A 25205-nucleotide genomic window follows, 5' to 3' on the forward strand; every position below is an offset into this window, starting at 1 on the left:
TCCGTCATCTCCTCAAGAGACCATTACTTGGCTCAATGGAACTGGACAATTTCTCTCCAGTCTCCAAACTTCCCTTTTTAAGGAAGTCATTAAGAAAATGATCTGCATGCACATCCAAAAGGCCCTGGATTATCTGGACTCTTTCCAGTCTGGATCTAGACTGATTATAGCTTTGACTATGCTTGTTTCTAAGTTTACCTTGGCTCAGAATGGGGCTCCTTGACCTCCCATTGGCTTTAAACATCAACAGTCTTTCTGAATCCCAACTTAGGAGACCTGGAATGGGAGGCATGATGTTGCAGTGGTTTCAGTTCCTTTGTTCGTAGCTAGTTCCAGCTGATGTCAGGTTAGGATCTAACAATACACCTCTTCTCAGTTCCCATTTGAAATGATTACTGAAAATCAGGGTACTCCATGGGTAAATCACATGACAAACAATCAGAGCAGATGGCCACTGTGGGATCTGACGGACTTCAGAGACAAAGTTCGTTAAAATGCAGAAGGTGTTCTTTTTTTTTACTGAGACTTTAACAAAAAATATTTTTAAAAAGTAAAATAAGGAAATAATGTACTAGACAGCAGGTAGCAAGCTTTGATATACATATCAGGTTCTAAATTCTAAGACTGAAGAGTCTATTTAACTGCAAGCCAATAGAGACTTCAGAGTGCAGCTGGAGAGGGAAGAGGTTGATGAAGATGCTACACTCCTTCTGTACTCACCTCTTCCTGTATGATGGTGTACTACATGTGTAAACCCATAGCATTTAGGCTTAAGGGAGTTGATAACTGTAAAAGCTCTTGTTATGCAGATGGTTCTCGTTTACTGACCAATGTCCGTTATAATGGCACTGAATGATACAGCCAGACCTTGTACATATGACCACTACAGCATATCTGTGGTCACATGATTGCAGTTTGTAACTTTCCCTGCTGGCTTCCCACAAGCAAAGTCAAGCAGGGGAAGCCAGGAGGAAGTTTTGAAGTTACTGTCATGTGAGGTCTTCACATAAAGACCCATACGGTCCTTGTTTAAGTTTCTGTTACTGGACACTGAAGTAACATGGTGGTTTTTTTTACTTATAATCCCATATGTTTTCGGTTCTAGTTAGTGTCGTTAAATGAGGATTACCTGTATCAGCATGCAGAGAAAACCTAAATCATCTGGGAAGCATTTGCCACAATATACAAGAGATCTACTCAAAATTTGTATTTTAGCTTTTTAATTCTTGGCTTGAGCCAAGTTAACAATTCAAGGACTTTGCTTAATTCATTATCTTTTTTTGTTTCCAAGATAGGCCTTTGCCAGAGGTAGTGTTCAGCAGGTTCTAAACAGTTCTGGAGAACCACCAGTGCTATTAACAGTTTGATATCAGCAAGCTAAAAAAATATTTTTCATATTGTTTCATACATAAACAGTTCCACCTTCAACTTTTCTTTTTCTGGAAAACAAGAATGTAGGACTGGTTGGATATGATGATATTCAACATTACCTCTGCCACTCAGAAGTTGCTGTTGATGTTCTTCTGCAGTGCCTGGAGTTTCTAGAGAACTGAATGAAGAACAAAATTTAGCTCAATCCTGACAAAATAGAGCAATTGTGAGTTTTGAACCCTTCTCCATAGAGATTTGGGGACTTTCTATCTCTGGCTTTGAGCAGGGTTCACCCAGAATTAGCATTTAGTTTGGGTTCATGATTCCTGATGGAAGACCATGGCTATAAGGGCCTTAGCACAAGTTTGCCTTATGCTCCTATTGCTCCCATGTTTGCACTGAGAGGCCCTACTTATGGTGATTCATGACTTACTTCCCTCACAAGTGGTGTATTACTCTAATGTCAGTCGTGGGTTGCAGGCAGTATGCCCCTGTACTGGCGTACCAGAGCCTGCCCGGAGCACCAGGTACCGTTCCGGTATGGTGCTCCGGAGGGCCCACCTGCCTGTCTGAGCTCCTTACCTGTCCTTTAAAGCCTTTGGCACTTCCGCACATGCGCATGGTGGGTTCACCCCCTGTACAACGCTCTGCCGAGCAGCTGGAACGTCACGGAGGTTTGCAGAAGCATCACTGGCAGGTACGATGCATGCACACACCACGTGTATGTGTGCTGCACGCATCCATGTGGCGATGCCAGGCCCGTTCCAACTGTACCGGTTGGAACGGGATCCGGAACCCAGCACTGTCTAATGTGCTATACACACCAGACCTTGAACAGCCTCTGGAAGTTGCAACTGATCCAGAATGCGTAGCATGGGCAGTTTGTGGCATTTCATAATACTTTGACACAAAACCTATGCTGTGGGTGTTGCAATGATTCCTGTAAGCATCTAGATGCAATACGGAGTGTTTGTTATCACCAATAAATCTAGTAGGCCATCATCAATAAATAGCACAGAAAGCCCAGATTATTTGTGGAGCCAATTTGTTGATTGTCTCCGCTTATGCCACCAACAATGGCGGGGTTGTCATCTTCAGGTCCATTACATCACTCAGTGTCATTTTCTATAACCCAAGAGTTGTGCCCTATGGCATCCCCCCAGAAATCCATATGGCCCTAATGCTGTTGGCTTTATGCAAAACATTCTGGCTATTCCCCCATGTTTTGGGGGTCAATCTCCTGATTGGATCCCAATCAGATTGGAAGAATAGCTAGATTGAATGAGCCCTATTGGTTAATTTGTTTAGTTTTGATCTCAGAATTAGAAGTAGAATTATTGATAGACCTCATACATATGTTATGTTACTTGGTTTGGGGTATTATCTTTAATATTATGCTGCTCATTTCCTGGCATCACGGAAGCTAAAAATTGCTCAGATAAATAAACAAGCAAGCTCAGGCTTCAGAGGAATCAAAAATGTATTGCTGTTAATAACTGTATAAGTTTTTCTAGGCTGGAAAAATTAAATTATTAGAATAAAATGCATGATGTGTTAACCACAGTTGGCAGGTTACATACCATTCAAGTGGGTGTAGAGAAAAAAATGTTAATATTAAAATCAAGAGGCAGTGAATTTTTTTATAATAAAGATTTTAAGCATGCAATATAATATATGAAAACCACAAGTATTCACAGAACAGTTGATGAGAAAACAAATATCTTGACATTATGTTAATTAATGTGTCACAAACATGTAACCTTATTACACTTCACTTGATCTGCTAATATATAGAAATTCCCTAATGATTTTTTTATCCTCTGATAAATGTTCTAATATAAATAAAATGAATGTTCTGATACAGATACACAAATCAGCCAAATAAAACTTATTAACTTAGGCCAACTCAAAGAAAATAGCTCTACTTGGTTTGTAAATTATTGCTTGTAAGAGTTGTATTTCATTTTTTTCCATTGATGTGAAAGGTTTTATTTGGCTTTAGTTGTTGGTGTGTATACGGCTATTATATTATAGAAAGGTGATTACACTGAATGTATCTGGCCTGTTAGATCAATTGTTTTGGAACTGAAGCTTGGAAATAGTTGTGTTTGTCAAAGGGTGATGGATTCCGTTCTCAAAATCAAACACTAATATTGGAGAATCCTTTTTATAACAGAGCTGATTTTGGCTTAAAGCTATGATCTAAATTTAGAAATCTCCATACATGTAAAACTTCCATAATAATCTTGGTTTTAGGAATTTTTGTAAAATGAAATGTAGAGCATTCGCACCTAACTCTAATATTGACCCCCAAACAGGGGTGGGCTTCAAAAATTTCAGCAATGGGTTCTCTGCCCGGTTGCTGGGTGAGTGTGGCTATGGTGGGCGTGGCCTTCGGCTTCTTGCACCACCGGGGGGGGGGGGGCGTTTTCACCTTCCACTTTCCACATTCCCCAGGCTTTGGAGGCTTTCCTTGAGCCTCTGGGAGGGCAAAAACTGACTCCCCCCGGGCTGCAGGAACTTCCAGGAGGCCCGTTTTTCTCAATCCTGAACCTCCCCAGGCCCTGCACTTACCTCCCATTCAAAATGGGCCGCGTGGAGATTCCTGGGAGGGGCAGGGTGGTGTGACGTGGTGTGGCATGGCGTGGGAGGGGCCAGCCAGAGGTGGGATTTGGAGGTTCTCTGAACCAGCCATAATGTTAGCTACAGGTTCTCCCAAACCTGGGTGGTCCTATAGCAGCCCACCCCTGCCCTCAAGCCCATCAAAAGGCTATTCAAAACCCAAATGTGTGAGGGAAAGTAACTCAGCTGTGTGGAAACACTAATTTACTATGAGAACTCCATAACGTTCTCATAGTCTGTATTCTCCAGATCTTCGGGGCCATAACTTCTAGTTCCACTGCAAACTGGCTGGGAATTCTGTCAGTTGTATCTATGTACTATTAAAACTTTTGTTATACCTTTAATTGGTTGAAATGGTGTGTCGTAGGTCAAAGATTTTTCAATCAAGTACCTCAAATGGGCTAATTTACAGAATGCTTCCAAAATCTAGGAGCCTTGACTCCCAAGAGAATTAAATTTGGGGAAGTTGTGGCTGTTTCAATGCTACTGGCTGTTGCTGGGCTTTTGCTGTGATCACATGATCTTCATTTTCAAAGTTCCAGTTTCCCAATGAGTCTCACAATCCCTCACTCCTTCCCTCATGCCAAAATAAGCATTAACCTGAGTACTGGAAAAGGAGGGAAGGAGTGAGGGAGGCAGGCCGGCAGGCCCACATATTCTTCTTGGTTTAAGCCATCACTCCCTTTGAGTTCTCCCAATCTGTGATGGCCCTGCACTTGAATTACTTTGGTAATTCAAAAGTCTAGACTGAGTTTACACATCAAGCTAACAGGACCTCTGCTACAGTATTTAGTATTTGGGATCTGGCAAATTTAGGAGGAGTTTCATATGTAACAATGGAGAAGAAAAAGCAAGATTAATCTGTGGAATAAATAATGTGATTCTGGAACAATGGATAGAACCTCATTTAGATTAGACTAGATGATAACCCAATGTTGCCCCGCTATTTATTTATCCCAATCCTGTATTAGGCAGGAATGGTAATGTCAAGTGGCAACGTAAGTGCGGAATTGGCTGTCCTCCTTCCTTCCATTAACGTCGCTGCAATTCCTGAAGAGGCGATGGCAAGAGCAACTTCTCCCTGAGCCCTGATTTTGGTGACAATTAAATTAGTTAAAAATGTGCCCCCAGAAGCGTAATTTCTAATGTTGGATTTTTCCCCTTACCAGAGGGAGCTCCCTTGTGGAGTACTGTGAAGCTGTTACCATGGCAATTCCGCTGAATCCATTTTAAGGCAGTACGGTAGAAGCCATTTTAAGGCACAACAGGCTGTATCTTAACAGAACATACACCTGAGGGGTGTTAGGGGTGTCTTACCCCCACAGTATTTGTCTCCAGAGGGTAAGTCATCTGTATACCAAGTTTGGTTGAAATCGCTTGAGATGTTTCAGAGTTATACTGGAACACACACACACACACTGCTTTCCAAATCAGTTAGTACTGTGAATTTCAAAATTCCTTAGGCATTTTAATGGATGCTAGCAATGGGGGAATTGGTGTTTGGTTGGCTCAATTTACAGAGCCAAACTGAACATTCAATTTAAGGCAAGGATCACTTGCAACCTCCCCAACCCTTGGAAAAGTTGACAATGATATTTAATGTTTAAAGGGCTGAAATATTAAATGAATGGAGAATAAAAATATCCAGTCAAATTCATTTTAGATCTAATGAAATCAATTTTAGTTTGGTCTACTTCAGAAGTCCCCAAACTTTTCAGCTCATCGATCCTTTCATGAGGTTTCAGATTGTTCTTCCACCACCCCCCCAAACATTTATTATGTGATTAATAATTACATTAATACTACTTTTAACTAATTGTTGACCACTTTGGCAGATTCTAGTCTAGTGTGACATATGATGATGCTCAACAGGTCACTCAGAGCTGAAGCATAGGCATACCGCAGAGATATTGTGGGTATGATACCAAACCACCAAAATGTGTTTGTTTATTTGTTTATTATTATGATTACATTTGTTTGCTGCCCATCTCGCTGCAAGACTAATATGACTAATATGAGTCATGCAAATTGTTTGGTTTCCTGGTGCCTATAAAAATGTTTACAACATGATGCTCTATTAAATGTGCAATAGCATTATGGCTAAAAACAAAGTACATTTCTTAATTAAAAAATACTCTATTGCTAAAAAAAATGTTAATTATCATCTGAACATGCAGCGAGTTGTAATAGTTTTGCCTGTGGAGAATCTTGTAAAAAATGTAACATCTGCAAAGCAACACAAAACCAAATGCAATTAAGTGATGTATATGCCTGTACATACCTTGTTCTGATGAGGAGCATTTTGAGGGAATCCAGATGATTGGGCCACTTATAATTTCAACAACAGATTGCAGTCCCCCACTCACATGGTATTTATAGGCCGTTTCCCAATTTCTCCATAAATATTATCTGAGTGACAAGCCTACAAAAGATTGCCCTTTTTAGTATTTTGTATGTTTCTTAATTAAATTAACTATGTCACTTTTTCACTAGGAGTTCGATACTTAACCTTCCCTTTGGCCAATTCATCTTTAAAACCATCTTGAGAAATCATTCTGTCCAGTGGTGGGATTCAGAATTTTTTATTCCCGGTTCTATGGGCGTGGGTTGGTGGGCGTGGCAGGGGAAAGTAAAATCTCCATTTCCTCCTGATCAGCTGGGATTCGGGAGGCAGAGAATAGATGGGGGCGGGGCCAGTCAGAGGTGGTATTTATGGGTTCTCCGAACAACTCAAAATTTCCACTACCGGTTCTCCAGAACTGGTCAGAATCTGCTGAATACCACCTCTGATTCTGGTTAAGATTGGGATAAATTATTCTAAATTAGGAGCTGCCACTTGGCCTCCTGAACTGTTGATTGGCCAGAAAAGGCCCAGCAACAACATAGTCATGTCATCAAAAAGGGAAGGGTGGGGGAAAATGGGTCTATATTACATCTATTTGGGGTTGGGCTGCTAGGGCAAGAGTATGGAAGTGTTTCTTGTACAGACTTCTGCTCTTTCTCCCACTCTTACAAACGCCCTCAAACATAAAAACAAAGTAGAAATTGCACTACTAAAGCTGTTCATTTTCTCACTGCATGCCAACGGTGTAATCTCAGGGTGATTCAGAGGCCACCACGAGATGGGATGGCATGTAACTCGCAGGCAATGGATTGCTCACCTCTTGACACAGAGGTTGGTCCAAAGTCACTCTGAAAACAGCGTACATCAGATGGGCTTTATCCTTGGCAGCTTATTTTTGCCTTCTGACCATGGCAGAGAAAAGAGAGGCTTTTCTAAAGCAGAGGTGTCAAGCTCAATTTCATTGAGGGCTGCATCAGGGTTGTGTTTGCCCTCAGGGGGGCAGGGCTGGGATGGGGTGGGCATGGCCCTCTACCAGCGAAAACAGAGCTCACAGGCCCTGTTTTTGCCAAGATGGCCTCCTGCAACCTTCTGCCAGTGAAAATGGAGCTTGAGGCACATGCAGGCCCCAAGCTCCATTTTTGTTGGCAGAGGGCTGCAGGAGGCCATCCCAGCTGAAAATGGATCTGGGCCTTGAGTTTGACACCCCTGATCTAAAGTGACTCATTTCCTTCACAACTGAGGAATTTTCCCATTCTCAGTTCGTGCTAAAGGAATGTCCCCAAAATATAATTCCAAAAAACCCTCTTCTTTAGAGAGAGAAGGAAATTTATTTCAACTTAGCAAGGGGTAACAAAGCAAGCTGGATCAGTAGCTATTTGCATTCTACACCCAGGTTCTGATCAAGAACAGACATTAAAATCAGGCACACTGGGCTTTAGCTCATGTGCTCTCGGATGCCAGCAGACTCGGGATCAGTGCCACTGCTCTTCCCTTTGCTCGACTTTCATTCTCTTTGTTTCTTTTGTTCACCAGACTGGAAAGACTGCGATGGCAGAGAACCTAAGCACCGGGGGCAGATTGAAGCCCTGGAATGTTTGTTGCAGCAGGTTAGAGCATCTCGTTCAAGCTACATTTGCCGAGGTAAGAGTAAAATATCCATCGGGCAGGGCACCAGGCGAGGCCTCCGTGGTGCCTGTAATTTTAGCAGCCTCCTATCTGGGTTATCCCTTCCCATTCATCGGGAAAGGATATTGGCCCATCTGGTATCACTTTAGCAGACTATCTCGCTCTGGCTTCTCCAAATTGGCAACATAGCAAACATTTGGAAAAAAAAAAGCTTCCAACAAAGTATTCTCGTCCCTCCTTGTCTAACCCACCCAGCCCCACCTCCTCCCTCCCTCCCTCCCTCTCTCTCTCTCTCTCTCTCTTTCTCTCTCTCTCTCTCCCCATTTCTCTCTCTCCATCTTCTAAATGAAAACCATTGAAAGTGTTCAAAGTCTTGCTTGCTTGTTTGCAAGAATGGATAACAGAAAATGTTAGAAAATGTTAGAAATGATGCTTTGTTTTAGCCATCTCCTGGACAAATAACAAAATCGTTGCATTCAGCAATTGAGTAAAATCAGTGGTTTTACCAAACTCCTACAATCTGTAAGAAAAAAGGCAGCCTAAGTGGGTCACTTATGTTTTTCTCTTGTTACTGCATATTCCAAGCCTCCTCCTCTCAATAATGGGAAGAAGTTTCCAAAGTCATGACCTTAATTTAATCAGCCCTTCTGATGAGTGTGATATTCGTGCTGAATGTCCTTGGAAATCAATAAGCACCAAAGTTCATAATTTACACTAGGGTTTCTCAACACTGATATAGATTAAGATTTGTGGACATCAACTCCCAAAATTCTGCAGGCTACCTGGGGAATTCTGGGAGCTCAATCCACATACCTTAGAGTTGCCAAGGTTTGAAACACTGGCCTACACACACAACCAAGCAGGAATTAGTGGGATACAAATATTTTGTGGGACTTCCATGATAGGGTTGTGCAGATTCTCAAAAATCCTAGTCATTCAAACACCCACATTGCTGGGACAACTTTCAGGAGAGGAATAGAAAGGGACTATGCTCATACATTTTACAAAAATGTATGAGGTGGGAAAGGAACACTTTCCAAATTGGTTGAAAGTTTTCAAAGTTTAACCTGTTTATAGCATCAGTAGGCCTTTTGCAAAAAAAAAAAAGTTTCTTCACTTCTGCAGCAGTTCCTCGTTCTGACCACGTGACCACACAGAATTGCTGCCATATGTCATGGGCTTTAAAAGCTTTGGCCCTCTTGCAGCCCCTTCACAATTTTTTGGTGAGGGAAATGTCAATCATGTGACTGTGGAGATGCTGTGACGGTCATAAATGTAAGGTCATAAAAACACCCTTTCAGGACTATCATCAGTTTCAATACAAAACAAGAAGTAACACATGGAAAGTTATCAAAGAGAGAAGCAACCTAGAACTCTAGGGAACCCGTAGCGGAAATTTTGAGTAGTTCGGAGAACTGGCAAATGCCACCTCTGGCTGGCCCCAGAGTGGGGTGGGAATGGAGATTTTGCAGTATCCTTCCCTTGCCACGCCCACCAAGCCATGCCCACCAAGCCACACCATGCCCACCAAGCCATGCCATAGAACCGGTAGTTTAAAATTTTGAATTTCACCACTGAGTAGAACAGCTTGCTTTCAAAAGTTGTGAGTGCTGTGGCAGTTTCAAAAAAGGGATTGGGCATCCATATGTTAGACTGGTATAGAGCAGTGGTTTCCAATGTGGGACCCCCCAATCAAATTGGGGCAATTTGATTTTTAATGGGGGCAATTTGAACCTCGTTTAAACCAGGTTAATGGCCTTTTAGGCTTCCTCCGCCTGAGTAGAGTTCACTTTTTGAGTAAAGTAAGAATTATATGTCACGGGGGGGGGGGGTCAGGATTTTAGAGATGCTTAGGTGGGGCATGGCCAAAAAAAGGTTGGGAACCACTGGTATAGAGTCTTCTGCTTGAGCAGGGTGTTGGACTAAAAAACCTCCAAGGTCCCTTCCAACACTTGTTTTGTGCTCTTTAAATAGCACAGTTGCTAACTGAGGCTTACCTTTAGAGCAGGGCTCCAAAATTCCCAGCCCATGGGCCGGATGCGTCATGCGCTGGACACGCCCACGCCCGGTTTAGTGAAGGGGGAAAAAGTCCCAATATGTCACATGACATCGCCATGACAACGTGATCTTGACATCCCTGCTCTAGAGAATCAGCACAATGCAGCTTGTCAAAATGATGTCAGCCCTTCAGGGTAGACCAGATCAAGAAACACTGGAAGAATTGAATTATACATTAGTAAGATAGGATGCAGGAGCAGAATTTTGCAAGCCTCCTTGTGCTTTTCCCCCTCCCTTTTAAATCCCAATAAAATCAGAAAAAAAGAGTCTGCTGGAGCCTCTTCCAACTACTATCTTGTCTCCCACTGTGCTACTTTTCTGTTCCATCTGTTGTGTTCAAATAGGCTTCACCTGGTCTGATCAATGAAACAGTTTTGTAGATGCTGCCTCCTAGAGCTTATTTGGATTATTACTGATTGGAAACTGAGCAATCTCAACATGAATTGTCCCTCTGCACCATCATAATCTGCAGGTGAATTGAAATTCTTGCAGTTTATTGACGCACTATAAGGACGAAATAAATTCCTAGGCTAAGGTCACAGGGTAAGAACTTGATTCTTTTGTATGCTGCTGCGCAACAGTTCTGACTATCAAAAGTCTGATTTCTTATTTTTGTAGCTATGGTAACATCCATGCGAGAAGAACATGCCTTTTGAAAAGGACTGGCGACATTGCCTGAATAAGTGGGTTCTTACCATCATCATCCCGTCATCAATCAACAAAATTATTTTTGCTGTCTTAGGAAACAAGGGCAATATAAATTGACTAAACATTAAATAATAATGAGGAAACGGTCTGGATAATGTGTTGGAATGTGGAACGGTACAGATAATCCTTGCCTAATGACCAATTGTGTTATGACTATTCAAAGTTACGATGGTCACAGAATGGGTGCTTTAGATCCATAAAGCATGGGCCATCGTAAATGGTGGTGCTCCCCCCTACGGGCACGTGATCATGTGTTGGGCAGGTTAGCTTTACAACTTATCACTGATTTCGGTGGTCATCTGCCTGTGATTCAGTGTTTTTGTTTTTTTGCTGATTTTCAGCATTTTCTGCCAATTTCCAGTAAAAAACACATTCTGGTAGAGAGAAGGTCCCTGAGGATGGGCTCCAGCATGAGTCCAAAAGCTTGGAAGGCTCAACTTTCAGTTTGGGTGACAGACCCAGATTGTATCCTGCAAAAAAACACCCAGTTAAATGAATGGTTTTGCTTAATGATTGCTGCCTTCACTTAATGGCCACATTGTTCACTTAATGTTCATCATTTTAAAAAAAGGCAGAAATTTACTTCTGATCTTGTGGGTGCGTCGACTTACAACTGTAATTCCAGGGTTAAGTTGAGGATTACCTGTAGCTCCTATGGGTGGTATATGTGGGATAATATAGACACAGAGCCTGATTTCTGGAACAAAATATAACATTTTGAAGAAGTGATCTCTCTCACACACAACAAACACACACACAAACACACATTAAAAAACAGCAGCAGTGCTTGAGGGAGTAATACCCAATATAAGGGTCCTTGTTTACTGGCCATCTGTTCATTGACCATTCAAAATTGCAACAGCACTGAACAACCAACAACCAGTGCTCAAAGATCTGGATGTTGCAACGGTCCCACAGTCACATTTTCACAATTTGGATGCTTGGCAACCTTCTCACACTTACAATTGCATGGTTACAGGGTCCTCCTGGGACACCATTTATAATCTTCCCTGCTGGTTTCCCATGAAGTCAATGGGGAAGCCAGCAGGGAAGGCTTCAAGTTGCTTTGATATGTCCCTTCAGCCTTCCTGTACTTGCACTGTGTCACACCATCCATCCCACTGTCCTTCCTGCCGTTGTACCACACCGTATACACACACACCCTGGATTTCCTGTGATTGCACACAGCCTGCACCAGGCTTCCCAAACCCTCACTCAATTCACGCACAGCCTCTGCCAGCCCTCCCAGTGCCTTCTTCAGTTTTTCCCAGCCCCCTGCAGCACCTCCATGGCACCCCCATGCTCTTTTCCTGGGACTCCTATCACTTCCCAATTAATGACCCATATATCTTGGGTTTAATGATGGCAACTGGGACTGCTGGAATTGTCATCATTAAGTGATGTGATGGTATGTCATTGCACTTTACAATCATATTGCTTAAGGATGGCAGTCCCGGTCCCAATTGCAGTTGAAACCAGAGATCTACTATGTGTAGTTTTTCCTTTTAGGAGCAGAGGTGCTGTAACCATGAGATGCCACTTGAAAAGAGTAATGCATGAATTGCCTAAAGGAAGCTTCAAAGATCTTGTAGTATATGGCAAACTATTTTTTAAAAGCCACTTAACCCTTTCCTTCTCAGAGTAGAATAAGTGCTCCACACATAAATGGAAATCCTACACCAGCTTCTTTACAAGCAGAGAGTGGGGCTCCCTGTATGCCATAATACATGATGGGAGCAGCCCTACAAGCCTCCCCTCAAAAGGAGCCCTTCAAGCTAATTTTTAATAGGACAAGAGGACATTAAATACATGGGGAAAATATAATACAGTTTCAAATCAAATTTAGTTTTAATCCTGACCTTATTTGCTTCCTTTTCTTGACTCCTCCAGTTGTGTGCGTGAGAGAGGGAGGGGGGAGCGAGACAGAGGGAAAGAAAGAAAGTCAGAAAGAGAGAGAAAGACAGAGAGAGAAAGACAGAGACAGAGAGAAAGAAAGAGAGAAAAAGAGAAAGACAGAGACAGAGGGAAAGAGAGAGAGAGACAGAGAGTCAGAAAGAGAGAAAGAGACAGAGAGTCAGAAAAAGAGAGAGAGAGAGAGAGAGAAACAAAGACAGAGTTGGAGAGAAAGAAAGAGAGAAGGAGAGAGAGAGGGGAAAGAGAAAGAGACAGAGAGAGTCAGAGAGAGAAAGAGACAGACAGAGAGACAGACAGAGAGACAGACAGAGACACAGAGACACAGAGAGGAAGAGGCAAAGAGAGAAATCTTCTATACACAATTCAAAGATACATCTCTGCTCTAATAATACAGATTTGTAGCTGGAGAAGATATGCAGTCAAACAAAAAGAGGTGCTTCGTTTAGATGCTTCCAATTTCTTACACACCCCTCCCTCTTCCTGTCAGACTCCTTAGTGATCTCCAAACTGAGCTGCAGAAGAAGAAGAAAACATTTTAAAATAACCTCAGCATATTTGCAAGAGAGAATTGGTTGATGACAGAAGGCTTAAACAACTCTCTCTCCGGTCACTTTTCTTCAGCAAACGACCTTTCATCTCCTGCCTTAAAATAACTAAGATACAAACTGTGTCGTTCTTTGTCAGTTCTTAGGAACAGGCTTATTTAACTTTAGTAAAATTTGGTAAATAAAATGTAAATGTATTTAAAATAAATAAATAGATGGGGGAGGTGAAAGGACGGACAGATAGAGCTAAAAAGGGGTTTTTTCCCCCCCTTATACAGTTTTGCAATTATTGATGGTAGAGCTCTCACTATAGGTATCTAAGCATTGTTTGTCCTCTGGGGAGAAAAAGTGCTGTATATAGGAATTATAGTTTTTAAAATCTAAACTACAGACAAGGAAGAATCAGAAATCACTTATAGAGAAAGATGCCTCTTCGCTAACCTATAACTTCTAGTTACAGCCAGAAACTCAAAAGAATAAATCGGATACAAAGATGACCTGGTGAGATATTAATTTTTTTTTAAAAAAAACTATTTTGGGGGGGGGAACCTCTTGATAACTATATTGGGACATCCGCAATTTCAAAAGTGCTTGTAAATACAGGTAGTCCTCGACTTACAATCATAATGATGGAATTCAGATGGTCCCACATTGGACCAGGGTTTCTAAATAAAGGTACACATGTTTTTTTCTAATTCTTTTTCAGTGGTTTTGTGCTGGACCACTGGACCACTTTAATGATCATATTTTTCAGAGTTTCCCATGCTTCTTGAGATGTTTTCCCCTTCAGGGCTTTTGTCCATGAAATCTTTCCTAGGCTGTTTCTGAGTTTGTTAAAATCAGCTCTTTTAAAGTTAAAGACACTGGATGGATTATATTCTATTGCTTGGGTTTGCTTTATATAGAATTCCAATATGATGTGGTCTCTCTTCCCCAAAGTTCCAGCAACTTCAAATCTCTCTATCACTATTTCTTTATAGCTTTTCTTCTAGTTCCCTCCTCTGACTTTTGGATGGCAAAGTTGTCAACTAGGCTGGTTAGGAATCTATTTGATCCCCTACTTGCTGCAGAGTTTGTCTCCCAGTTGATATTAACGTAGTTAAAGTCTCCCATTATTACTGTGGTGTGTTTCCTACATACATTTTTTAATTGATTAGCAAAAGGTTCATTTATTTCTTCTGCTTGGTTGTGTGGCCTGTAGTATAATCTTGTAGCAATTTCATTCTTTTTTTCTTTTTTCCCAAAGTCTAATAAAGTTAAGTGCACACCATCTACTTTTGTAGATGTGTTGCAATTGTGTTTGACCCATCTTCTGTAGATTTAGTACCAATGAAAGATACATTAAACCCACAGTGCAGCAAATAATAACTTCCTCTTTATCCACTAGAAATCCTTACTAATTTCTCCTCTCCTCATCCACTATGTCAGTTATATTTGCTTTTATTTAGTGACATAATGAAGATTTGTTTTAATGTCACCTGCCAAACCATTTAACTACTCAGTATAGAACGGATTTATGCATTGTGTCTTTCCATAAAAATTTAAATGCTGGCTGGTATCCCATCATCATTTTTTACTGTTGGAGGACAACCGTTTAAGGGAATACTGTTGGAGGACTATACATAATCATCAACATCAGAAAGGCTATGCTTCTCAATTAACCTTTCCGCATTTACAGCTAATCACAATGCTGTATAAACATGTCTTGGCAACATCTTTCTCCTGTTATGTCCTTACAGATTTGCTTTCATCTCATTGCCTGCCTTTGAGTGAGAGCATAGAGTCAATGTACATGGACCCCTTCCTTTCTGTGGCAAACCCTCAGATATTGGAACAGTGCTGTCATGTTTCCCCTGGTCCTTCTCTTCACTAGACTAGCCATGCCCAGTTCCTGTAACCATTCTTTGTATGTTTTAGTCTCGTCATCCTGGTTGCTCTTTTCTGCACCTTTTCTAGAGTCGCAACATCTTTTTTATAATGTTGTGACCAAAACTGGATGCAGGATTCTAGTCTTACTAGGGCTTTCTAGAATGGTATTAGTACCTCACTTGATCTTGATTTAGGATTGCATTGGCTTTTTTGACTGCCGCTGCACACTGCTGCCTCATATTTAGCTTGTTGTCCACTAAGACTCCAAGATCCCCCACAGTCATTGCTATTAAGCCTGGTTTCACCCAGTTTATATGTTCATATCAAATTGGAGAAAACCTATTTTCCAAAGCACCAGAAAGCCAGACAAGAAACAATGGATGGAGACTAATTAAAGAGAGAGGCAACCTAGAACTAAAGAGAAATTTCCTAACAATGAGAACAATGAACCAGTTATATGGCTTGCCTTCAGAAGCTGTGGGTGCTCCATCACTGGAGGCTTTTAAAAAGAGATTGGACAAATTGTATAGGGTCTCCTCCTTAAGCAGGGGGTTGGACTAGAAAACCTCCAAGGTCCCTTTCAACTCCATTATTCTGAAATCAGACGGCTAGGAACAGAAGCAATAAAGATAGGCAATAGGAATGGCACACTGCGTGTTGGTATAGTTTCTTGCCAACTCTAGGATGGAGAGAGAGTGCCTCACAGTAGCAGTAGGGAAAGGTCTCATATCTATACAAAGGTTCATGTGCCAGAACCTGCTGTTGAACTCATGTTTTATTAGTAGGTTTTGCACTGATCAACAAACAGAACCATGTTACCCAGAAGTTACAGAAGGTCAACAAAACTCCTAGACCTTCATTTAAAAATGGATTGACATCAATAGGATTGTCACATTCTCACGTGAAATCTCATATGAGAAAATCTCACGCATGATTATCAGGAAGAGGTGATTGCTGAAATCTCATGAGATTTAAGAATTTAAACATTTTGTTTGATTAGCAAGGCTCTTTTTATTTTCTTATGTTAAGTATTTGCAGAAAGTTTTTTTGTTTTTGTTTTATGGCTTTATAGCTTACTTGCCTTATCATTTATTGATGCTGCTTTGCTTTTGGATACAGCTTTGCTGTCATACAATTAGTATCACACTATGTTATTTATTAGCTAATTAAATGGTAGGCTTTTCAATGTTTCTTCCTGTGGATCTCATATTATTTTTTAATCCCACTCGAGTATTTCTGGCCCATGTTTATTCAAGATTATAAAAACAAAGCCTAGCATCAGGGTGGGAATAGCTGTGACAGTGCTAGTGTTTTGGTTCTTTATTAATGGCCATTAAGGTCCCAATGGAGTGAAGCCAAATCATTTGATTAACCAAGTGGTGTACTTTCCCTCTGAAAATGCACCCTGCATTACAGCAAAAAAAACAACAACAACACTCTGCAATTATATCAATAGAATAAATATTGATATAATTGCATCATAGTTTTTTCCATAATACATTATAAAGAGACAGGGAGTGAGGGAGGAAGGAAGGAAGGTATAAATATATATACTCTACATATGATTTTTTATTATAATAGTAAAATCTAATAACAATAGGAGTTAGACTTATATACTGCTTCACAGTGCTTTACAGCCCTCTCTAAGTGGTTTAGAAAGTCAGCATATTGCCCCCAACAACTTGGGTCCTTATTTTACCGATCTCAGAAAGATGAAATACAAAATAAACTTTAAAAAAGAAGAATACAAAGTAGGAGAAAAATGCAAGAAAAAAAAGAAAAGAAAGAGAAAAGTAGAAATACTATATTTGTAGGGACAATAAAGAGAAAAGAAATATAGAAAGAAATTACTTCCAACCTGCATTACAAAAGGTATAAAGAAATTTAGGGACTCTTCACTCCCTCCAATGTTACAAACATTTATCTCTTCCTCCCATATACCTTGTGTATCTCTTGTGTATAAATAAATCCATAAAGCATCATCTTCTCAGTCTTGGTACAGATAGAAAGTCTATAAAGGTTTGCCAGATGTAAGAATTTGTCTTTTTTTAACATTAATCAAATAAAGCAACTGTATATTCCTTCATTTTATTTCTAACAATCATCATTTTAGTTCATTCAAATATTATTGTAGGATCTGATTTTTCTTCCTTTTTCTTTATCCCATTATATAAAGTTCTTTAAGACTTGAACAGGTCTTTTGTATGCAGTAGGAAAAAATTACCAGCGTCACTTTGTCATTTGTCTTTCCTTTCTAAGCCTCAGTCAGTTTCTTTGGTAGATCATAAAACATTCTTTTCTAGTTCATTCTCTTCATCTCCAATTGTAAATCCACTTTTGATGCCATCTTTATCTTGTCAACTATTTTTTTTTCCTAGATGTGACATTTCTTCAATAACGTCCTCTGGGCATAGTCTATTCAGAGATGCAGACATCATTACTAACTAACATTGGTGATACTATGGCTACTATTTTCTGATTCCATTCTTCAAAAGCCTCATTCAGTAGTTTCACTCTTAGAAAGTTTTACAACATTTTGCAGATTTAGGTAAATCTTTACCTAAAAACTTTAGTTCCCTCTAGCGTCCAGTTTTTTAAATATAAAATTTCTTATCTTTGTTTTTTTCTTATAAATACCAAAACAGAATCTGATAAAATCTTATTTACCTTTTTGTTCTTTATTTCAGACTCTTTAACTTTTTTTAAAGATTATGATTATTATTTTTCCCACTCAGGATTGAAGGCAGACCTCACCCAGCATTTCCAGACTTAATCAGAATTCATTTAATCAGAACAGAGCTGGAAGGGACCTTGGAGGTCTTTTAGTCGAACTTCCTGCTATTGTTACAAGATAATTGAGACAAACTGCCCTCAGCTGACTAGTTTTCCATTGACCGGCTAAAGATTTTAGAAATAGTTAATAAGCAATTTTGGAAAAAGATTTAAAAAGTAAGTTTTGAAACTTATTGTCTGTTAAAATTCTCTTCTGTGGTTGCAAGCAAAATGATTCATCTTGTCACTTCCCAGTGCTAAAATCCATGGAAAACCCCTGTCTTGCAGTTTCCTCTTGACAACCAACTGCCCAGAGAACATATGGGTAATCTCCCATTTTCTCCTTATCTGGAGAGGTTCCAAGGAACTGGTCTATTACCCGTTTTCTTGGTCTTTGCCTGTCATTAGCTCTGCTTGCATAAAGCAGTCTTCAGTTCATTATGGCTCCCCTGGAAGTAGACCATAATCTACTACTAGATAAAGTAGAAGAGTGTGGGTTGGACAGCATCGCCACCAGTTGGATTCGTAACTGGCTGACCAACTGCACTCAACGTGTAGTCCTCAATGGAACTGCATCTACATGGAGGGAGGTATGCAGTGGAGTACCCCAAGGCTCTTTTTTAGGCCCAGTACTCTTCAACATCTTTATCAATTATTTGGATGAGGGAATAAATGGGGAACTCATCAAATTTGCAGATGACACCAAGCTGGCAGGAATAGCCAACACTCCAGAAGATAGGCTAAAGATACAGAAGGATCTTGACAAACTTGAACATTGGGCACTATCTAATAAAATGAAATTCAATGGTGAAAAAAGTTAGGTTCTACATTTAGGCAAGAAAAACAAAATGCGCATGTACAGTATAGGTGGTACCTTGCTCAATAGTAGTAACTGTGAGAGGAATCTTGAGGTCCTAGTGGACAACCATTTAAATATGAGGCAGCAATGTGCAGCAGCTTCCAAAAGAGCCAACACAGTTCTAGGCTGCATAAACAGAGGGATAGAATCAAGATCACGTGAAGATCACTTTATAATGCCTTGGTAAGGCCATACTTGGAATACTGCATTCAGTTTTGGTCATCACAATGTAGAAAAGATGTGGAGACTCTAGAAAGAGTGCAGAGAAGAGCAACAAAGATGATTAGGCGACTGGAGGCTAAAACATATGAAGAATGGTTGCAGGAACTGGATATGTCTAGTTTAATGAAAAGAAGGACTTCGGGAGCCATGATAGCAGTGTTCCAATATCTCAAGCATTGCCACAAAGAAGAGGGAGTCAAACTATTCTCCAAGGCACCTGAGGGCAGAACAAGAAGCAATGGGTGGAAACTAATCAAGGAGAGAAGCAATTTAGAACTGAGGAGAAATTTCCTGACAATTAGAACAATTAATCAGTGGAAGAGCTTGCCTCTAGAAGTTGTGAATGCCCCAACACTGGTAGTGTTTAAGACAATGTTGGGTAGCCATTTGTCTGAAATGGTATAAGGTTTCCTGCCTGAGTAGGGGCTTGGACTAGAAGACCTCCAAGGTCCCTTCCAACTCTGCTATTGTACTGTATTGTATTGTAGTCCAAGGAAGGAGATTCCTGATTGGGAGCTTCCTCATAAGTTTTTCCTCAATGTCCTGAAGAATACAATACAATATAATACAACACAACACAAGAACAGAATTGGAAGGTATCTTGGAGGTCTTCTAGTCCAACCCCCTGTTTGGCAGAAAACCCTACACCACTACAGACAAATGGTTATCCAACATCTTCTTAAAAACCTCCAGTGTTGGAGCATTCACAACTTCTGGAGGCAGGTTGTTCCACTGATTAATTGCTCTGAGGTTATTAGACCCAACTGTCCCTTGTCTCCCAAGTGAAAACAAGCACGAAAAAACCTGCCAGGATACCAATTTTTATTCTAAACTCCTTCTGCAAAATACAAAATAATAATATGTGTTTTGATGGTTCAGATTTTGAGCAAATAGATCTGCATTTAAACCAAGGAGCAGCTCCTCCTGTTGCAGATTGAGGTTTGCAATCTACTTACGAAAGACCAGGACTCGAGACCACGAAGGTGCGAGAGAAACAGGTTTATTTGATGCATTGAGTTCAGCGTGCATTCTTTGGCACTACTTTAGATCTTTATGTATTCCCAATCCAGAATTCTACAGAATCTTGTTCAGCTGCATCTTTCCCTTGTCACCTAAAGTCAAAGGGAAATAGGGAGCCAGATTGTAATGACGAGAGTAAGCCTAGCAGCCATCTCCAACTTAATCAGAATATTTGTGCAGACGTTATTTTGTCAGTCGAAACAGCTGTTGGTGTAAAAAAATTTTAAAGAACTAATAGTCTTTATTTTTTTCTTAACAAAGGAGAGTGGGAACTAGGCAGAACTGCAGGGGATTCTAATCTTTTAAACTATGGTTAATCATGAATGGTTTCTACTAGAGTGAGATTGCTATAAATTCCCAATTTTTTGGAATTTGGCATGAACGACTTCAGAGGAAAAAGTGCTCTTATCTCCCCAAGCCTATCAGTGGTGGGATTAATTTTTTTTTACTACTGGTTCTGTGGGCGTGGCTTGGTGGGTGTGGCAGGGAAAGGATACTGTAAAATCTCCATTCCCGCCCCACTCCAAGGGAAGGTTACTGCAAAATCCCCATTCCCTCCTGATCAACTGGGACTCGGGAGGCAGAGAATAGATGCGGGTGGGGTCAGTCAGAAGTGGTATTTGCCGGTTCTCCGAACTACTCAAATTTTCCGCTACCGGTTTTCCAGAACCGGTCAGAACCTGCTGAATACCAGCTCTGAAGCGTATCCATGTCCTCTATCTTCCATGAGTTTAAAAGATTCCTGCACCACATTGCATGTTTATTTCTATAAATGTTATTAAAAGTTTAAACAGGAACATAACATTAGCACAAACTAATACAGAAGAAAGGAAAAAAAGAAAGAATTGGGGAGAAAACTAAAACACAGAAAGAACAAGATAAAAAGGAATAGAAAGCAGAAGAAGAAAGCTTCCGATTGCCTTTGCAACAATGTGATAGGGATATTATCTTATTCTATAGTTACCAAAAAAAACCCTTTTATTCTATTATCCTTTTTTTTATAATCATCAAAACCCACAAATTCTAATTGTATTTTTTCTGCTTCATGCAAAAAGTCTATAAGGAGTTTCCAGTCAGCCATAAATGCAGATATTGCACCATATTTCAGACTGCTTTTTCAATAGGCAAAAGTTTTACAGAACATGTTTCCTGGGAATCCTAAACTGTGGCCTGAATATCTTTATATTTTTTATTTCTACTCAATAACAGTTAAGCAATGGCAGGCTCACTTTTATTAAAGCTGCAGTGTAGATGTTTATAGTGAGAAACATAAATTAGGGTGGGATTTACTCCCATTATTTTCTTCAACCAAAATCTTCCTTCAAAGCTATGTTGAGGAAAATTGCCCTCTTTCTGGAGTATGCTTTGTGCTTACTGTGGGTTTCCTTCTTTTCCTTACTACCGTATAAAGCCATACTTTAGAATAAATAAATAAAAAACATTAGCAATATACAGGTAGTCCTCAACTTACCACAGTTCATTTGCAATTGTGGCAAATATCTGTAGTTCAGGTATAGGATGAGGGTGAAGGTTCATTCTCTGAGCTTGTGAGTTGGTTTCCAAACATTTCATTGCCAGGCTAGGTAACATCTTGAGCAGAATTTACAGGATGCCAGTGTTTTTCTATTTATAAGGACTTTGTGTGGTCGGTAGGTCTTGGGATGGGTCTTGGGATGGGTCTTGGGATGGGTGGGTGTGTCAAGTGAGGGTCTTGTGATGGGGAGGTTACATCAGATGAGGGTCATTGGGAGGTGAAGTGCTGGTTGGGGAAAGTTGCATGGGTTGGTTGAGGGTCGGTGCTCTCTCTGGTTGGCTGTGTGGTTGATTTGGATTCTGAAGGGTTTGTAGGCTGGTTGTAGGTCAATGTGTCTGTTGATAGAATTGCTTGTGGAGTGCCAAGCTTCGATGGGCTCATGAGCATGGTGGGTGGTGGCATGGCCAATGATTTTTGTGTTGCTCCAATCGAACTGGCGCTGTTTGGTGTTTGTGTAGAGAGCCGCTGTTTGTGGATCATGGTTTTTAATTGATGTGATATGTGTCCCACGTAGAATTACAACAGTCCATTTAGTGACCGTTCAAAATTATAACAGCACTGAAAAAAAGTGAGTTAAGGGCATTTTTCACACTTACGACCATTGCAGCATCCCCCATGGTCACATGATCAAAATTCAGATGCTTGGCAACTGACTCATATTTATGATGATTGGAGTGTCTCTGGGTCATGTGATCACCTCCTGACAAGCAAAATCAGTGGGGAAGCCAGATTCAGTTAACAACCATGTCATGAACTTAACAAGTGTAGCAATAAAGGTTATAAAATGGGGCAAAATTCACTTTAAAATTCTTGCTTAGCAACAGAAACTTTGGGCCCAATTGTGGTCATAACATGAGGACTACCTGTACATAAATGTATAGCTTTATCGTTGCCACTATCACCTCAATAAAAAAAATACACCCAATGCTGCAGAGCTGTGCCAATTTCCTTTACTTTCTCCTGTTTTCTTTCCTTAAACACTTCAGATAATGTTAAATTGCAGAATGCCGGTCGCAAGCAGTCTGTCTCCAGAAGCCTAAAGCATCTCTTCCATTCTTCAAACAAGTTTGTGAAGACTTTGAAAAGGTTTGTTTGAGTTAATAGAATCACAGTTTTATATTTGAAACTGCCAGAAATCTCTCTCTTACATAATCTGCATTCTGTACTCTGAAATTGTTTAGTATTTTGGAAAACACTGCAAGCTCAGACAGTAACCACAGCAGAATTTGAAAAAAATGTTCTAAGATATATTAGGATCTTTACTTAAATTTCAGCTTTTATTTCTATTGCAGTGCATGTCTCTTCATTATAAAACCTCTTAGCTGAAAAGACAGTCATTAAAATTCAATATAATACAATTCTCCCCCAAAACAAAGGGCAAAGAGAAGAAAACTCCATGCACACAGACCTAAATCCTGGCTAATACCAAGCTTCTGACCTTATAAATGTAAGGTTGCCAATTCTAGATAAAACCACTCTTAGAGAATCCTCTCTCATTCAATTAATATATGCATGCAACACTTTTAAATATGCATGTGTTATGGATGATTGGATATGTATATCTGCCAAAAATAGAGTCCAAAATATGACTAAGCCAGGAAAAGTTGATGATGCTTTAAAGTGTTCCCCAGAAGTGATACGTGTACATCCGCACATTTATTTTTTTTTTGCTCTTGAATCTAGATTTCTTAGTAAGTCCCTGTAAAGGGGAAGAAATGAACGAGTGAACTGGATGCAGGGGAGATAAGAGGAATAGAGTTGGGTAGGGTAGGGATGGAAAGGAAGAAGGAAAGGGGAAGGGAGAAGAGAAGGGGGAAGAGAGAGGAGGAGATGGGAAGGGGAGGGGAGGAGAGGAAAGGAAAGGAAAGGAAAGGAAAGGAAAGGAGAAAGGAATGGATTGGATTGGATTGGATTGGATTGGATTGGATTGTCTGGGTGTGACAAAAAGAATTAAATTTAGCAACCAAGCATCCCTTCTAAACAGCACCCGATCTTCAGAGCAATCTTCAAAAGCATTCATGCTTTCTGATAACCCTGTTCATTTGCCCGATCCTTTGTTTCAACAGCTTTTTTATCCTTACCAGCAACATAAGACCCGCTAATTTCACAGGTATTAATTTGTCTCCTTGATAAATTCAGGAACCTTTTGAATCAGGCTAAAACCACATGCAGGAAAAGGTAAAGATAATCTTGGGTCCAATTTAACACTTGGTGGCTACCAACAGGACACATCCATGCTGTTTTCTCGGTAATGGTATAAGAGTGGTTTTCCACAGCCTCCTTCCAGGGTGCTTTTTAAACTTCCCAGTCCAAGCAACCGCCCTGTTAATCTCCCATCCAAGTACTAACTAGGCCCACCCTGCTGAGCTTCTGAGCTCCAACAAAGCCAGCCACCCGCTAAGACCAATCAAAGGCATTCTTACCAGGAATAAGTACCCTTGAATGCCATCTGTATACTGCATGTACAATCTAGAAAGAAAGAAGGGAAAATGCAGGCTATCTCTGCTATCTAATTTCTCACCGTGAAGCCAATTTGTCCCTATTTTATACCATTTGGGCCAGTAGTTATTTAGATGGTAGACAATTACAGTAATCTTCCTCAACTGCCGTCTTCCAGAGAGGTTGAGTGTCAGCTCCTATGCTGGCTGGGAGGCTTAGACCGATTGTTCTAGTATTTGGAGAGCCCCAGATTAGGCGAGGTGACTTAACCCTTTTTCTTCTAATAAGAGATGAATTGTATGTCGGGGGGAGGGGGTGGAAAAGTTGGAGCCATCTCTTCACTCCTTTCTGCCCCTTTTCCTGTCCTCCTGTGTGGACATGGGGTGGGTTGAAAACTACAGAAGAGGCAGAGAAAGGAGTTTCTAGTGAAGCCGATTTTGTGTGTGTGTGTTCTCTCTAGAACAGTGGTTCCCAAACTTGGCAACTTTAAGACTTGTGGACTTCAACTCCCAGAATTCTCCAGAGAATTGAGCTGGCTGGAGAATTCTGGGAGTTGAAGTCCACAAGTCTTAAAGTTGCCAAGTTTGGGAACCACTGCTCTAGAATATTGTCCTAGTCTCACAGGTGAGGAGTGTTAATTCTCTGTCCAAGTTCATAACATGAAAGCAAAGTTTGTTTAATGGATCACTTGTATGAATTAGGGAATTAGGGAGCTTTCATAATATGTCTGACTCTCCCCTTCCCTCAATCAATTAGGTCAGTGTTTCTCAACCTTGCCACCTTTAAGATGGGTGAACTTCAGTTCTCAGAATTTCCCAGCCAGTTTTGCTGGATGGGGAATTCTGGGAATTGAAGTTCACCCATCTTAAAGTTACCAAGAGAAACTCAGTGAGAAACACTGAATTAGTTCTATTACACCAACATAACCACTGGTAAGGATGCAGTGGCTCAGTGGCTAAGATGCTGAGCTTTTGTCGATCAGGTCGGCAGTTCAGCAGTTTAAATCCCTAGCCCCGCCTAATGGGGTCTTGTCTTGTCCCAGCTTCTGCCAACCTATCAGTTTGAAAGCATGTAAAAAATGCAAGTAGAAAAATAGGGACCACTTTGGTGGGAAAGTAACATAGTTTCATGTGCCTTTGGTATTTAGTCATGCTGGCCACATGATCACAGAGACGTCTTCGGACAGCGCTGACTCTTCAGCTTCGAAATGGAGATGAACACCACCCCTAGAGCCAGAAAATGACTAGCACGCATGTGCAGGGAAACCTTTACCTTTAATCACTGGCACACATTGTGTGTACA

At 40.6% G+C, this 25205-nt stretch overlaps 1 protein-coding gene across 1 annotated transcript in view; it reads left to right on the forward strand.

Moving 5' to 3' along the window:
• The window catches only part of ANKFN1 (ankyrin repeat and fibronectin type III domain containing 1), a 138022-nt gene that overhangs the window by 70055 nt on the left and 42762 nt on the right, over positions 1–25205 (forward strand). The window contains exons 8-9 of the mRNA XM_032210279.1: positions 7871–7978; positions 22451–22550. Of these exons, the coding sequence (XP_032066170.1) occupies positions 7871–7978; positions 22451–22550 (208 nt within the window). The remainder of the gene's footprint in view (positions 1–7870; positions 7979–22450; positions 22551–25205) is intronic.

The sequence above is a fragment of the Thamnophis elegans genome, chromosome 2 (genome assembly GCF_009769535.1).
Source record: "Thamnophis elegans isolate rThaEle1 chromosome 2, rThaEle1.pri, whole genome shotgun sequence".
In the NCBI taxonomy this organism is placed as follows: Eukaryota; Metazoa; Chordata; class Lepidosauria; order Squamata; family Colubridae; genus Thamnophis; species Thamnophis elegans.